Source organism: Dipodomys ordii, unplaced genomic scaffold (assembly GCF_000151885.1).
Source record: "Dipodomys ordii isolate 6190 unplaced genomic scaffold, Dord_2.0 Scaffold117, whole genome shotgun sequence".
NCBI classification, from domain to species: domain Eukaryota; kingdom Metazoa; phylum Chordata; class Mammalia; order Rodentia; family Heteromyidae; genus Dipodomys; species Dipodomys ordii.
In genome coordinates this window covers 1,798,639-1,811,679 of record NW_012267333.1, presented here as the reverse complement: position 1 = coordinate 1,811,679, position 13,041 = coordinate 1,798,639, and the positions used below count along the sequence as shown (strand labels likewise).

Here is a 13,041-nt window from a genome sequence, read left to right as displayed (position 1 = left end):
AAAGAAAAAAGCCAGAAGTGGCGCTGTGGCTCAAGTGGTAGAGCACTAGCCTTGAGCTGAAGAGCTGAGGGACAGCGCCCAGGCCCAGAGTTCAGGCTCCACGACCGGACCCCCCCAAAAAAATTCTCCCTGCCAGGTGGCAGTGAGAGAAACAGAACCTCAAGTTCTTAATGATGACTCCACCTTCTTACAACTCATGGCTTTCTTGCTCACAGCTGGCACTCTACCACCACTTGAGCCATGCCTCCACTCCAGCTTTTTGCTGGTGAAGTGGCCAGAAGAGTCTCACACGAAGCTTCCCCCAGCTGGGCACAGTCTCCGTAAATGTTTGCCATTGCAGAGCACTGAATCACTGTCACCTGCGATCTGGCACGCCCCATTCTGGTCCCTTTCAGATGTCCCCTCCCCTCTACCAGGCAAGCAGTATTTAGCAGCTGATGTGATCCCGAGGGGAAACCCAAAGCAGCTCAAGATGGGGAGCACAGGTGGGGAGCACAGGGCTGGAGAGGAACCAGCCCCTCCCACGCTCTCCTACCACTGCCAAGATGACCCTGGATGCCAGCCTTTGCTGAGCTCCAACCTTACTGGGGGCTCTGAGTGCATCACATGCATGAATCACTGAATGGGGGGCGGGGAGATGTCCCTGAGAGGGTGGGGGTGGGGTGAGAAGTGACACAGGCAGACCCTGTGATCTGAGCCCTGCCTGCAATAAACATTGAGCCGTCCTGTGGTATAGTTAATAGATATTATCTCTTAGATAATGTTCTAGATTAACAGGAAAGTGTGAGAAGACAAAAGAGGTCACATAAGCCCAAAAGAAGTTGTTTTTCCCCCCTGTAATTAACACCTTCAATTAGCATTGTACATTTATTTCAATCAATGCAGCCAAGTGGAGCTATATTGTGGTCAGCTGTCTGCTTGGTCTTCCTGGGCTTTCTATTCAACAATCCCATGTTTCAGGGGTTGGATAGTTGGGAGTTTGTTGTTGTTGTTTTGCCAGTCGTGGGCCCTGAACTCTGGGCCTGGGCACTGTCCCTCAGCTCTTTAGCTCAAGGCTAGTGCTCTACCACTTGAGCCACAGTGCCACTTCCAGCTTTTTCTGCTTATGTGGTGTTGAGGAATTGAATCCAGAGCCTCATGCATGCAAAGCAAGCACTCTACCAACTGAGCCACTTTCCCAGCCCTTGGATAGTTTTGAATTCTAAAATCATTGCAGATTCATGAGATTTCTTGCGAAAGGGACCCACAACTGGACAGGAAATATATTCATGTTTCCTGTCTATTTTATGCACGTAGAACTTGGAGACAAGCTTTTCTTTGCTTGTTTGTAATGTGTTGCTTCTAAGATAGCATCTCACTAAAAGGCAACTCAATCTTCCCGATTTCCTGAGGGCTACATTACATGCCTATGTCATCACACCCAGCAGCCTGAAGATAACTTTCTAAAATGTGTGTGTGTGTGTGTGTGTGTGTGTGTGTCCCTATTGGGGCTTAAATTCAGGGCTTGGGTGCTATCTCTGAGCTTTTGTGCTCAAAGCTAATGCTCCACTGCTCACAACTTCTGGCTTTCTGGTGCTTAAAGAGCAGAGCCTCAGATGTTCCTGCCTGAGTTGGCTTTGAACTACAATCCTCAGATTTCAGCCTCCTGAATAGCTAGAATTGCAGACATGAGCCACCAGCTCCCAACTCTAGTGTCTGTGTTAGCTGTGACCAATGTGGGTGGAGAATAAGTAAAGACTTTTCCACTTCTGCAAATGTGCTGGCGTTCTGAAAAATCTCAGATTTGGGAAGATTTTTGGACTGCAGACTGAAGCCCTGCAATAGTCTAGGAGGGCCCTGACAGGAGCTGGCAGACTGCTTTCTCAGCTGCTGCTGTTGGCTCTGCTGCCAGCCCTCTGCTCTGCCTCTCCACCGCCTTGCCCCAGCAGTGAGAATGAACTACGGAGGCCCAGAGCAGACAGGAGGCCCGGGAGGACTGTCTGGGCAGGAAGGGTGGGCCAAGTCTGACAGAGAGCTTGGCTGAGAACCTGAGAACTTCAGGCTGCCTCCCAGCCCATCCTGCAGCTTCAGCTTTGCTAGAAAGTTCCCTCCTCTCCCCAGCTGGGAGGGAAAAGCCAAGTGAGGCCATGAGCCACTCTCTTAGCAGCCCTCTGGGCCCAGGCCGGAAGGGTGCCTTCCACTACCACTGAGGCAGGAGTTTTACCACAGTCCCTGGTGGCCAGGTGGAGACTCTCCCCACCTCCCACATGCCCCCCAGGTGAGCCTCCTTTGCTCTTTGAGGGTACCAGTTGCTTCTTTCCATATAAGGCCTGGGAGGGAAGTGGTCGGCCTCTGTGTGTCCTCAGGATGGCGCAGGGTCAGCCCATGACCCTGCTGCTCTTGGTGGCAGCCACCTTGGGTCAGAAGCATTATGTCGAGGCTGGCTTGTCAGACTTCCGGCACAGCTATGACTGTGGGGTGCGGGGTATGCAGCTGGTCGTGTTCCCCAGGCCAGGCCAGACCATCCGCTTCAAGGTGCTGGGTGAGTGGTGCAGAAAGCAGGGAATGGGGCTGGGGGGAAACTGAGGCCACATAGTGAGCCCACAAGAGAGGGCAGGTGGCCAGTCTGCCACTGAAACCAGATCCAGAGTCTAAGAGTCCCAGGTAGGCCCATCCACTCACCTCCATATGCCAAATAAAGAGGCGTGGTGAAGGGCAGGGAAAGGAGACTGATTCCATGGCCGCCTGGGGAAGACAGCACTTCTGTTCACCTCCAGCCATGGTCAGAGGTGCCCACACTGGCTTCCGGTTCAATAGGGAGGATCGGGGGCAGGGAGTGCGAGCGGTGTGTGGAGTTAACACAGTCCCGGGTCCCAGGAATGGCCTGGTTGACCACTAGCTCAGTCTTGGTCCTTGAAGGAGCTCTGGAGAGATTGTCATTGCTTTGTTACTGGGACAGAACAGGAACGAGGTGGTCTCCTGAGTTTTTGGCTGTTTGCTTTAAGCTGCTAAGAAGAAGGCATTGCCTGTTTGAGGAGCAGTTTGCCTTCCACACAAGATCGTTACCTGTGAGTCTTCTCTTTTCTCCTGCTAAGGGACTGCAGCAGAGACTAGCTCAGATCAAAGGGCATAGATACAAAGTTGGGGGACTTTTTCTTTTTCCTTCATCAGCTGTAGGGCTTGAACTCAGGGCCTGAGGTGCTGTTCCTGAGGGTTTCCACTCAAGGCTAGCACTCTACCACTTGGAGCCCCAGTTCCACTTCTGGTTTTAGTTATTTGAAGATAGAAGTCTCAAGGGGACTTTTCTGCCAGGGCTAGCTTTGAACCGTGATCCTCAGGTCTCAGTCTCCTGAATGGCCAGGATTACAGGCGTGAGCCACCAGTATCTATAACTCATGGGACCCAGCAAAGGCACCTTTTAAGTTTCCTCTTAGATAAAGGGGGTGGGGAGGAGAGGGGCCACTAAGGCAGTGCATCCCATGAACAGGAATCACCTGGCCAGATAGAAGGGCTGGTTCTGAGGAGAAAAGGCCAGACCCTGCATTTCTAACCATATCCCGCTCAGGTGAGGCTGCTGGTTCACCAGCGACTCTTGAGGCAGGGCCCTGGTGGACATGCCCACTGTGGGTTTGAACTGGAGATTCACATCAGCAGTTCACAAGCTGTGTGCTGCTGAGCCTGGTCTGCAAGCGAGGCATGCTGATCTATGGTGTTTCTATGCGCACTAAAGAGAAAGGCACCTCTGAAGGTACCATGGCTGCTCTGGGCTAACAAGATGAGTGAGAAGCAGGCAAGTGTCTCTAAGTGATGTCAGCAGACAAGCTCAGTTCCTTCACAACCAAAGCAGGGGGCGGGAAGGTGGCTCAGTGGTAGAGCGCTTGCCTTGCATGCATGAGGCCCTGGGTTCGATTCCTCAGCACCACATAAGCAGAAAAAGCCAGAAGTGGTGCTGTGGCTCAGGTGGTAGAGCGCTAGCCTTGAGCTGAAGAGCTGAGGGACAGCGCCCAGGCCCAGAGTTCAGGTCCCACGACCAACCAAAACCAAACAGGGCAGGACTGGAATCCTCATTCTTCATGGCGGGCACCTGAGGAAGCTCAAGCACATCTCAGCGGCCACAGGATCCACGCCAAAAGAAGCCATTGATGAGCTCAGCCCATTTGCCTGGAACTCGATGGGTCCTTGCTCCACCCCAGTTGAGAACCAGCCTGCTATCTGGGTGCTGGTGGCTCACGCCTGTAATCCTAGCTATGCAGGAGGCTGAGATCTGAGGATTGCTGTTTGAAGCCAGCCTGGGCAAGAAAGTCTGAGACTCTTGTCTCCAATAGACTGCCAAAAAAGCTGGAAGTGGAACTGTGGAGCCCAACTTAAGTGAGAAAGTTAAGTGGGAAAGGTTCTCAGTTCAAGCTCCAGTACTGGCACCAACACCCCCCCCCCGCCCGCCCAAATAACAACCAAAAAAAACCCAGCCTGCCTCTCAGCTGCACTCTCCCAGTTAGAAAGATCTATGAGCAGCCCCATCCCCCGAGAGGGATGCAAACAGACCAGGAGAGAGAGGAGGTTTACCCAGGACCTCGCTGCAAGCTAGCAGCAAAGCTAAGGCTGGAATGGAGTGTGTTGGGGGCGGGGGTCCCTTCAGCTGAACACAGCACTTCGCCCTTCAGAGCCTCACATCCCTCCCTCCACCCTCTCTCCCTTCCTCCTCCCCAGATGAATTTGGAAACCGGTTTGAGGTGAATAACTGCTCCATCTGCTACCACTGGGTCAGCTCAGAGCCCCTGGAGCCAGTGGTCCTCTCGGCTGATTACAAAGGCTGTCACGTGCTGCAGAAGGTAGGGGGGCCCACTGCTGGGGGAGGTGAGGGGGGACACAGAGGGGTACTTGGCTAACATAGCCCCTCCCCCACTGAGGAGGATGAGGAATCTCAGACTGGGTATAAATTGGTGGGCCACAGAGATTAAGTCTGGGCTGGGCCAAAATCCAGCTCCCTGCCTACTAATCCCGGAGTTCCTTCTGACCCCTCATCTTACCTGGATGCCAGGTGAGCTGACCAGCTGTGTCTCTCACCTACAGGATGGCCGTTCCCACCTGAAGGTCTTCATACAGGCTGTGCTGCCCGATGGCCGGCTGGGCACAGAGCAAGTTGTCACTCTGATCTGTCCCAAACCTGAGCCTACCAGGACCCTGGACCCCAACCTGACACTGCTTACAGTGTCTGCACCCCCTGCCCCTCAGACTCGCCCCCGTCCTCCGAGCGCTCATCAAGCCCTACCCAGCACATCGTTCTCAGAGTACAGCTCCATGCCTCCAACTCCTCCATCGTCACCATTTCCCACACCAGAATCTGAGTACCCCTCCATGTCTCAGACCCACTGGGGTCTCCTCCTGAAGGACCAGGCAACAACCAAGCCGTATCACACAGGTTTGTAGGAACTTTTCGACGTCTGGAGCCTTTGTCTGGGCTCTGGAAAGCCATCTATTCATTCACTGCCCTGTCACCCGTCCTAGGTACCCATCTGCCCCGGAAGTGGTGCCATGTGACCTCTGGGCACATCCCCTGTATGGCAAGAAATTCTTCCAAGGAAGCATGTTGGCAGGCTGGCTGCTGCTATGATGATACCAGAGAGGTGCCCTGTTACTATGGCAACACAGGTACACCCTCCCCCATCCAGTGCAGACCCGGTCCCTTAGACCCTGATGTGACAACAGGTACTTCCTGCACCTGCCGAGCCAATTCACGGTAGTTTAGGAGTTCCTCACAGTGGATCAGAGACCCCAAGTCCCCCAACCCCAAGTCTCTAGCCTGCCCTCTAACACCTACGCCCCAGAAAACTGCTACAGATCAACCTTTATGCACATCTTGACTTTTAGATCATTGCAGGTTTGGAGGACAAACAGGCACACACAGATACTGATACAGGGCTCAAACTCAAGGCCTCATGCTCTGGCTTGGCTTTTTCTTCCCAAGGCTAGCACTTGAGCCACACCACTTCTGGCTTTTTTTCTGGTTAATTGGAGACAAAGAGTCTCATAAACTTTTTTCCTTCCGGGGCTCACTTCAAACTGTGATGCCCAGATCTCAGCCTCCCGAGTAGCTAGGATTACGGGTGTGTGCCATGGGTGCCCAGCTACTTCCCTTCTTTTTGTTCCATGGAGGGGAAATCAGCCCTAATAGGGATTTGCCAGGGCAACGCTGCTCGAAGGGAGCAGAATGTGTCCAGGTGTCTCAGCTCCCCAGGCCATGACTTAAGTACTGATTTTCTCTCAGCCCATCCCTGTCTCCATGCTGGATGGACCCTGAGTCCCAAAGCCCTGATCTGCCTCTCGCCTCTTCCTTTGTCCCAGCTACCATCCAGTGTTTCAGAAATGGCTACTTCATCGTGGTCCTGTCCCAAGAAATGGCCTTGGCACACAAGATCACACTGGCCAACATCCGCCTGGCCTACGCCCCACCCCACTGCCGCCCCATCCAGAAGACCAGCGCTTTCCTGGTCTTCCAGGTCCCTCTTACCCAGTGTGGCACTACAGCCCAGGTAGGAGCAGGATGGCGGGGGGGGGGGGGGGGGGGGGGGGGGGGGGGGGAAGGGCTGCTGCAGAGGCCCCTCCCCTGGGACGGCCTCATGGCTGCCTCCTCCCCCCCAGGTGATTGGCAACCAGCTCATCTATGAGAACCAGCTGGTGTCTGAAATCCATGTCCTAACGGGGCAACATGCTTCCATCACTCGGGACAGCACCTTCCGGTGAGTGGGGGAACCCTTCTCAGGCCAGGCCGCTGGGGGTGGCCGCAGGAGAGCTGAAGCCATGCTTTAGAGCCAGTGGGAACCAATGGCGTCTCTGCTCTTGCCTGGCTAGGTCACTTTAAGTGAGCTCCTTAACCTCTTCCAGACTCCCTGCAAACAAAGCAGGGGCAGGGCCCAATTCCGGGCCTATGTGGGTACTGAGTGTTCTGCGTATGCCTGGTGCTGGGGCCAAGAGCGAGACAGAGAGCAGCTCCTGGGAGAGCCCTGCTTTTATCCCTCCAAGAACCAGGCTGAGATAGCCGGGACCATCGGGAGCTACGGCCACTTGCTGCTCTCGGGTTATGAGAAGCAGAAGGTACCTTGGGCCAACGCGGTCTTCAGGCTGTTGTAGAGAGGAGCTGAGGGGAGGCTGGTCAGATGACACGCCCATCCCAGCTGCCCAGGAGGCCAGGAGGAGAACCCTCTTAGATTATTTGGACTTTGCCAGAAAACCACGCAGATATCTAGGTACAGAACACAAAGAAAGGTTTATTGCCAGGAAAGGGGGCCGGCAAGACTCCTTCTCACAAGAAGTGAGAAGCACTGGCTATCGTCTGAGGTGACCTATATAACCTAGGATGTCTAGGAGGGGCTAGAAGGGGCTGGGAGGCAGAGACCCTGGTGTGGACGTGAGGGCCAGGGGCTTCACCATAGTGGACTAGGATTGATGGCTGCTGTCTAAATAGTAGATAAGGGTCCTGCAACTACACAGACCTGACGGTCACTCTAAGGGGCTCTTGTTACCTTATATGGTGGCAGCTGCCCCAGAGAAGTCAGCCCAAGGTAAAGGGGGGTTGGAGGCTGAGTATTTACTGCCTTTACTAAATGGGCCTGGTATTGCTTAGGAGGACAGCATGCTAAGTTGTGGAGAGGAAGAAGTGTACTAAGCTATGGGTGCTCATTGGGCTAACAGACCCTAAGATTGCACCTGGCTTTAAACATTTCCTTCTGCTGCTGCTGCTGCTGGTCATGGGGCTTAGGGTCTAGATGCTGTCCCAGAGCACTTTTGCTCAAGGCTAGCACTCTACCACTCTGAGTCATAGCTCCACTTCCAGTTTTCTGGTTAATTGGACATGAATCTCTTCCTGGACTTCCCTGCTGGGGCTGGCTTTGAACCGTGATCCTCAGATCTCAGCCTCCTGAATAGCTAGGATGACAGGCGTGAGCCACCAGCGATTAGCTGGCTTTGAACTTTTTGACCAGTGGCAATGTGCCTAACCTGAGCCTGAGTTGCCTGCCTTAGAGAATTGGCTATTTTAGCTTTGGGGTATACAAGGTCTCTGCTTGGTGCTGCATGAAGGTTCAGGGTTTAGGAGGCCACGTGTATTTTGCTTTGAAGCACAGGGTGCTTATAGCCAGGAGATGGGCCACAAGTCTCATGCTTTAGATCCTTGATCTAAAGCCCAGCATGAGCAGCCAGAATTCAATTAGCAGTCTGGGATTCCCAGAGTGTGGGAGACAAGGCAGACGGCTGTAGCCTGACGGGACTAAGCAAGACCCCACAGATGTCAGGTGGCAAAAGGCCAAAGGCCTTCAGAACTGGGTACAACTTCTCCAGCTCTATAGCCCTGTGGCATCAGGCCCCCACCTGGAGATGCTAGATACTGTATTGCAGACCACAGACAAAGACAAACCTAGACCCCGATGCATTAGCTTGTGGTCTTGCACAATTCCCTCCACAGCAATCAGAGGGAGGAAACTAGAGGCTTTGGTTAAATGATTGACTTTCCTTCTGGTCCCATGACCTTTAAAGAACAAGATGTACATTCAGATCTGTACAGGCTCAATAGCCAGGTTGCAAAGGCCTCAAAGGGCAAAACAAAGACAGATGCAGAGAGATGCTAGCCCCCCACGGCCCCGTGGCCTTGCTCCTGTAGCACCCCTGTCCCTAGACAGGGGCCTGGCATGATGAGCTGAAGCCTGGCCAGACCAGGTAGACAGAGGATGGGGTGAGAGTTCGGCCCCTCCCCCTGGTCCTTGTGTAGAGCCAATCCTTTCCTAGAGGACTGCGTTGGATTGCATCCATCTGGTTGGGGGATGATTGGTGGAGCTGTGGCCATCTTCTTCTCTCCTCCCCTTGCTCTTGGACTTCAGGCTTCACGTCCGCTGTATCTTCAATGCTGGTGACTTCCTGCCCATCCAGGCGGCCATCTTCCCACCCGGATCACCTGCCCCAGTGGCCCAATCCGGTCCCCTGCGCCTGCAGCTGCGGATTGCCAAGGGTATGGCAGTCGAGCTACTGTTTTTCTGCCTGCCCCTCTTTTCCAATGCTCAGCCTGCCCCAGGCTCAAGGCCTTTCTCCTTGCAGACCAGACTTTCAGCTCCTACTACAGAGAGAAGGACTACCCACTCGTGAGGCTGCTTCAGGAGCCCGTCCACATGGAAATTCGGCTGCTGGAGAGGACAGATCCCAACCTGGTCCTGAAGCTGCACCAGTGCTGGGCCACACCCAGCCCCAACCCCTTCGACCGTCCCCAGTGGCCCATCCTGACCGATGGGTGAGTGGCAGCAAGTGGTCCTGGGGGTCCCCCTGCCCTGCCTGTCTTCTGCATGGGGGCAGAGGGGGTGGGGGAACGCTACCCAACTCTCCCCCACAGGTGTCCCTTCAAAGGTGACAGCTACAGAACCCAAATGGTGCCCTTGGACAAGACAGAGGCCTTCTGGTCTCACTATCAACGGTTCACTGTGGCCACCTTCACCCTCCTGAATGCCAGCTCTGAGCAAGCCCTCAGGGGAGAGGTAAGAAGGAGGGATGAGCTGGCTCCCAAATCCCATCCCACCAGCACCCTGGGGACAAGTGACAAAGGGCCCAGGATGGGGACTGGCTGTCAGACAACAATGAGAGCCAGAAGACAGGAAACACTGACGTGGCTACAATCAAACCTAAATCTCAGCATCCGTGGTGGCGTTCTAGGACAGCCTCACTTCTGATTCTAGAAATGATAGTGTGTGCTACATTAGCTTCTGCTTTTTGAGTTTTTCTATCCCTAGAAACTTCTCCTGAAGGTAAAACTGGATAAACTTGGGGTACGGTTAGGTTTTCTATGTAACCCACAAAATATCACTAAAGGCAACACACTAGGACTGGAGAATCCTGGTTGATGGCACAGTCTCTGTCAGTCAGGCACACAGATCTAATTTTAAATCCCTGTGACTCCATCCGATGTAATCTAGCCAGGTCTGGTGGTTCATGCCTATAATCCTAGCTACTCAGGAGGCTGAGATGTGAGGATCCAAGTTTGAAGCCAGCCTTTTTATCTCCAACTAACTAGCAAAAACAAACCCTGGAAGCAGAGAGCTGGCTCAAGTACTACAGCACCAGCCTTGAGCAAGAAAACCAAACCAAGGACGCAGAACCCTGAGTTCAGGCCCCAGTACTAGCACATTTTTTTTTGGGGGGGGGTCCGGTCATGGGCCTGAACTCTGGGCCTGGGCGCTGTCCCTCAGCTCTTCAGTTCAAGGCTAGCGCTCTACCGCTTGAGCCACAGCACCACCTCCGGCTTTTTCTGCTTATATAGTGCTGAGGAATCGAACCCACGGCCTGAGGCATGCAAGGCAAGTGCTCTACCACTGAGCCACGGTCCCAGCCTAGCACATTTTAAAAAATGTAGATTATTCCCACTTGTAGGCCCCGTGTGCGGCTCCTGAGTTGAGAGGTGCTGGCCTGCTGGAGCAGGGACACCCTTGGGTGGGACCTGCTGGTTGCTAGGTCCAAATTTGGGAGCAACACACGGAGCAAGCAGAGGCTGCCATCCCAGTCGGCACATCCAGGTGTTTGCCTGTCTGCCTGGTCCCAGCCCTCAGTGCCTCTGCCCAGTGGTACTGAGCCAGCCTCCTGCGGACCCCCTTCCTCCTGCCAGGTGTACTTCTTCTGCAGCGCCTCTGCCTGCCATCCCTCTGGGCTGGAGACGTGCGTGACTGTGTGCCCGGAGACTACACGTGAGTCTGGGGTAGGAGGGTGGTATGTGTCCTCTAACTCCAGCCACAGGCCTACCAAGGCCTAATTTATGGGTCATGGACAATTGAAAATATCTACTCTCTTTTCCCCCTCCCTCCCCCACACACACCCCACCCGGGGAACAGGCAGGCGTCGATCTCCAAGTCATCATAACAATACCACCAAGGTGCTGGACATCGTGAGCTCTCCAGGAGCTGTGGGCTTCGAAGGCCCTCTTAGGCTGCAACCCCCAGGTATTATCAGCGCTTACAGGTGGGCCCCTGGGGCCTTGGCTGACAAAACAGGGAGGCTCAGGCCATTGTGAGCACACGATGGAGTAATTGTGTCCCCTGAACTAAGCAGACAGCCTCCGGTGTGCAGAAAAGCAGCTTCCTGTCAGGGGAGGCTGGAAGGTAGATATGGGGAGTATCACCTGGCTGTGCCTAGCCTAACACTTCACCCTCTGATCTGCAGGCTCCAGCAGGACCTCTAACCCCAGTCCTCTACTGTGGGGACTCTTCTTGCTGCTGGCTGTGACCCTGGTCCTGGGGGTTGGCCTCTTTGTGGGGTTAAGCCAGGCCTCCAAGAAGCACTGGGAAGGCACCAGAAGGTGAATGGGCTCAATAAACCATTGTTTCAAACACACCTACGCAGGTATTGATTTGTAAATCCTAGAACACAATTGTTTTTGGATTTGGGCAGGTACTGGGGCTTGAATTCAGGGCCGCCTGGGCAATCATGGTGGGCACAAGGGCTCTCCCTCCCACCTTCACCTTTTTTGCTCAAGGCTGATGCTCTACCACTTGAGCCACACCTCTAGTTCTAGCTCTTTGCTGGTAAATTGGAGGTAAGAGTCTCAAGCTGGTTTTGAACCACAATCTTCAGATCTGTCTCTACTCAGTAGCTAAGATCATAGATGTTAACCATCCGTGCCTAGCTTCTTTTGTTTGTACTCGCACTGGGGCTTGAACTTGGGGCCCTTGCACTCACTTGGCTTTTTTCATGATTGGTGCTCTATCACTTGAGCCATACCTCCATTCCCACAATTGGTTGAGAAACTTGTTCCTTCAATCTAGTTCTGCTCTTTTGACAATTGTGACCTCCATTACAAATAGACATGCACCTACCCCATAACAACACAATGGAGCTGAGAAATTCCTCCTGCCTGGTATAGTAGGAAGTGTAGTACACATGCGTGTGCGTGATGGTATGAGCATCCCTGTACATAGTGACACACAGAACACTGCACTTCTAAGAAATGACTGTGGAGCTGATTGATGTTTCCTATGCCATGCTTTTTACCATTAGAGTATACTCCTGCTTTCATAAATTCAAGAAAGGGCAAAGTGTTACGAGAATGGCAGTCCTATCTATTTAATGGTAGCCTCACACATCTGTTGACTTGGGCTTGAACTCAGGGCCTGGGCACTGTCCGACAGCTTTTACCTTCTCAAAGCTAGTGCTTTACCACTTGAGCTACAGCTCCATTTGTCTTTTTGGTGGTTAATTGCGAGATTGAGTCTCACAGCTTCAAACTGTAATCCTCAGATCTCAGCCTCCTATGAGCGCATCAAGAGGCCCCGTGGAGAGTAGCAACCTACTCACGTGTGTAAACTGCTGATCCTCTGATGATGGGATGGCTTAAGGATATACTCTTGGCATTCTGTCTCTGTGCAACTCCTTAGTGTGGCCTAGGCCTTGGTGGTGTCAGCTGTCTCCCAGGGCTGGATGCGGGATGGTTTGCCTCTGAGCACACGTCTGCATTTCAGGAAGAGGAGCAGCCTGGGGCAGAAAGGCTAGCAGCTGGGAAATGGGACTCTGGCAGGAAGGCAAGCCAGGCAAGGTTTCTCAACCTCCCTCAGACACAGGGTTTTGAAGGGGCATCCTCAGGGCACCTGCAGGGTTGACCTCCTGAGTGAGAACCTGAGCTCAGGGTCAGCACCCAGTCCCTGGGGTCTAGTCATACCACTTTTGATAACCATTGACCCAAACAGCACTGACTGATGCTGAAAACCCCCAAGGCTGGTTTTGTCCTGCTTCTAAGCCACTCGGCCAGTCCAGGACGGGTCTGCAGCCCCGAAAGACCTGATAATTCAGCTCCATCCTCGTTGTCAGGACAGAGCCACCCTGGAGTTTTCATTACCCCAGATACTTGCTGTGGGAGTGAAGCAACACTCTCCTGTGCGTCTGCCTTCCATCCATGGCTAGCCCTGGCCAGTCCTGCCCAGTTTCCTGCTTGGACAATCTGCAGGGTTGGGGTGAATAAGTGAGGTTATCTAGTGAGGCTGACTTGCTCTTGGGGGTTAGGTTTCCAGTTCCATAACACCTGTCCTCCTTGGGTGGAGCCAG

The 13,041-nt window shown here is 53.6% G+C and overlaps 1 protein-coding gene across 1 annotated transcript; it reads left to right on the top strand.

The window, feature by feature from the left end:
* The first annotated feature begins 2,346 nt into the window (after nt 1-2,346).
* Zp1 (zona pellucida glycoprotein 1 (sperm receptor)) lies at nt 2,347-12,387 on the top strand. Its single transcript, XM_013028995.1, has 13 exons — nt 2,347-2,521; nt 4,687-4,808; nt 5,050-5,398; nt 5,485-5,628; nt 6,322-6,509; nt 6,619-6,716; nt 8,850-8,977; nt 9,064-9,253; nt 9,353-9,494; nt 10,616-10,694; nt 10,839-10,946; nt 11,167-11,302; nt 12,378-12,387. Exons 1-13 carry the CDS (start codon nt 2,347-2,349, stop codon nt 12,385-12,387), a joined length of 1,869 nt encoding a protein of 622 aa, XP_012884449.1.
* The last annotated feature ends 654 nt before the right edge of the window (nt 12,388-13,041 follow it).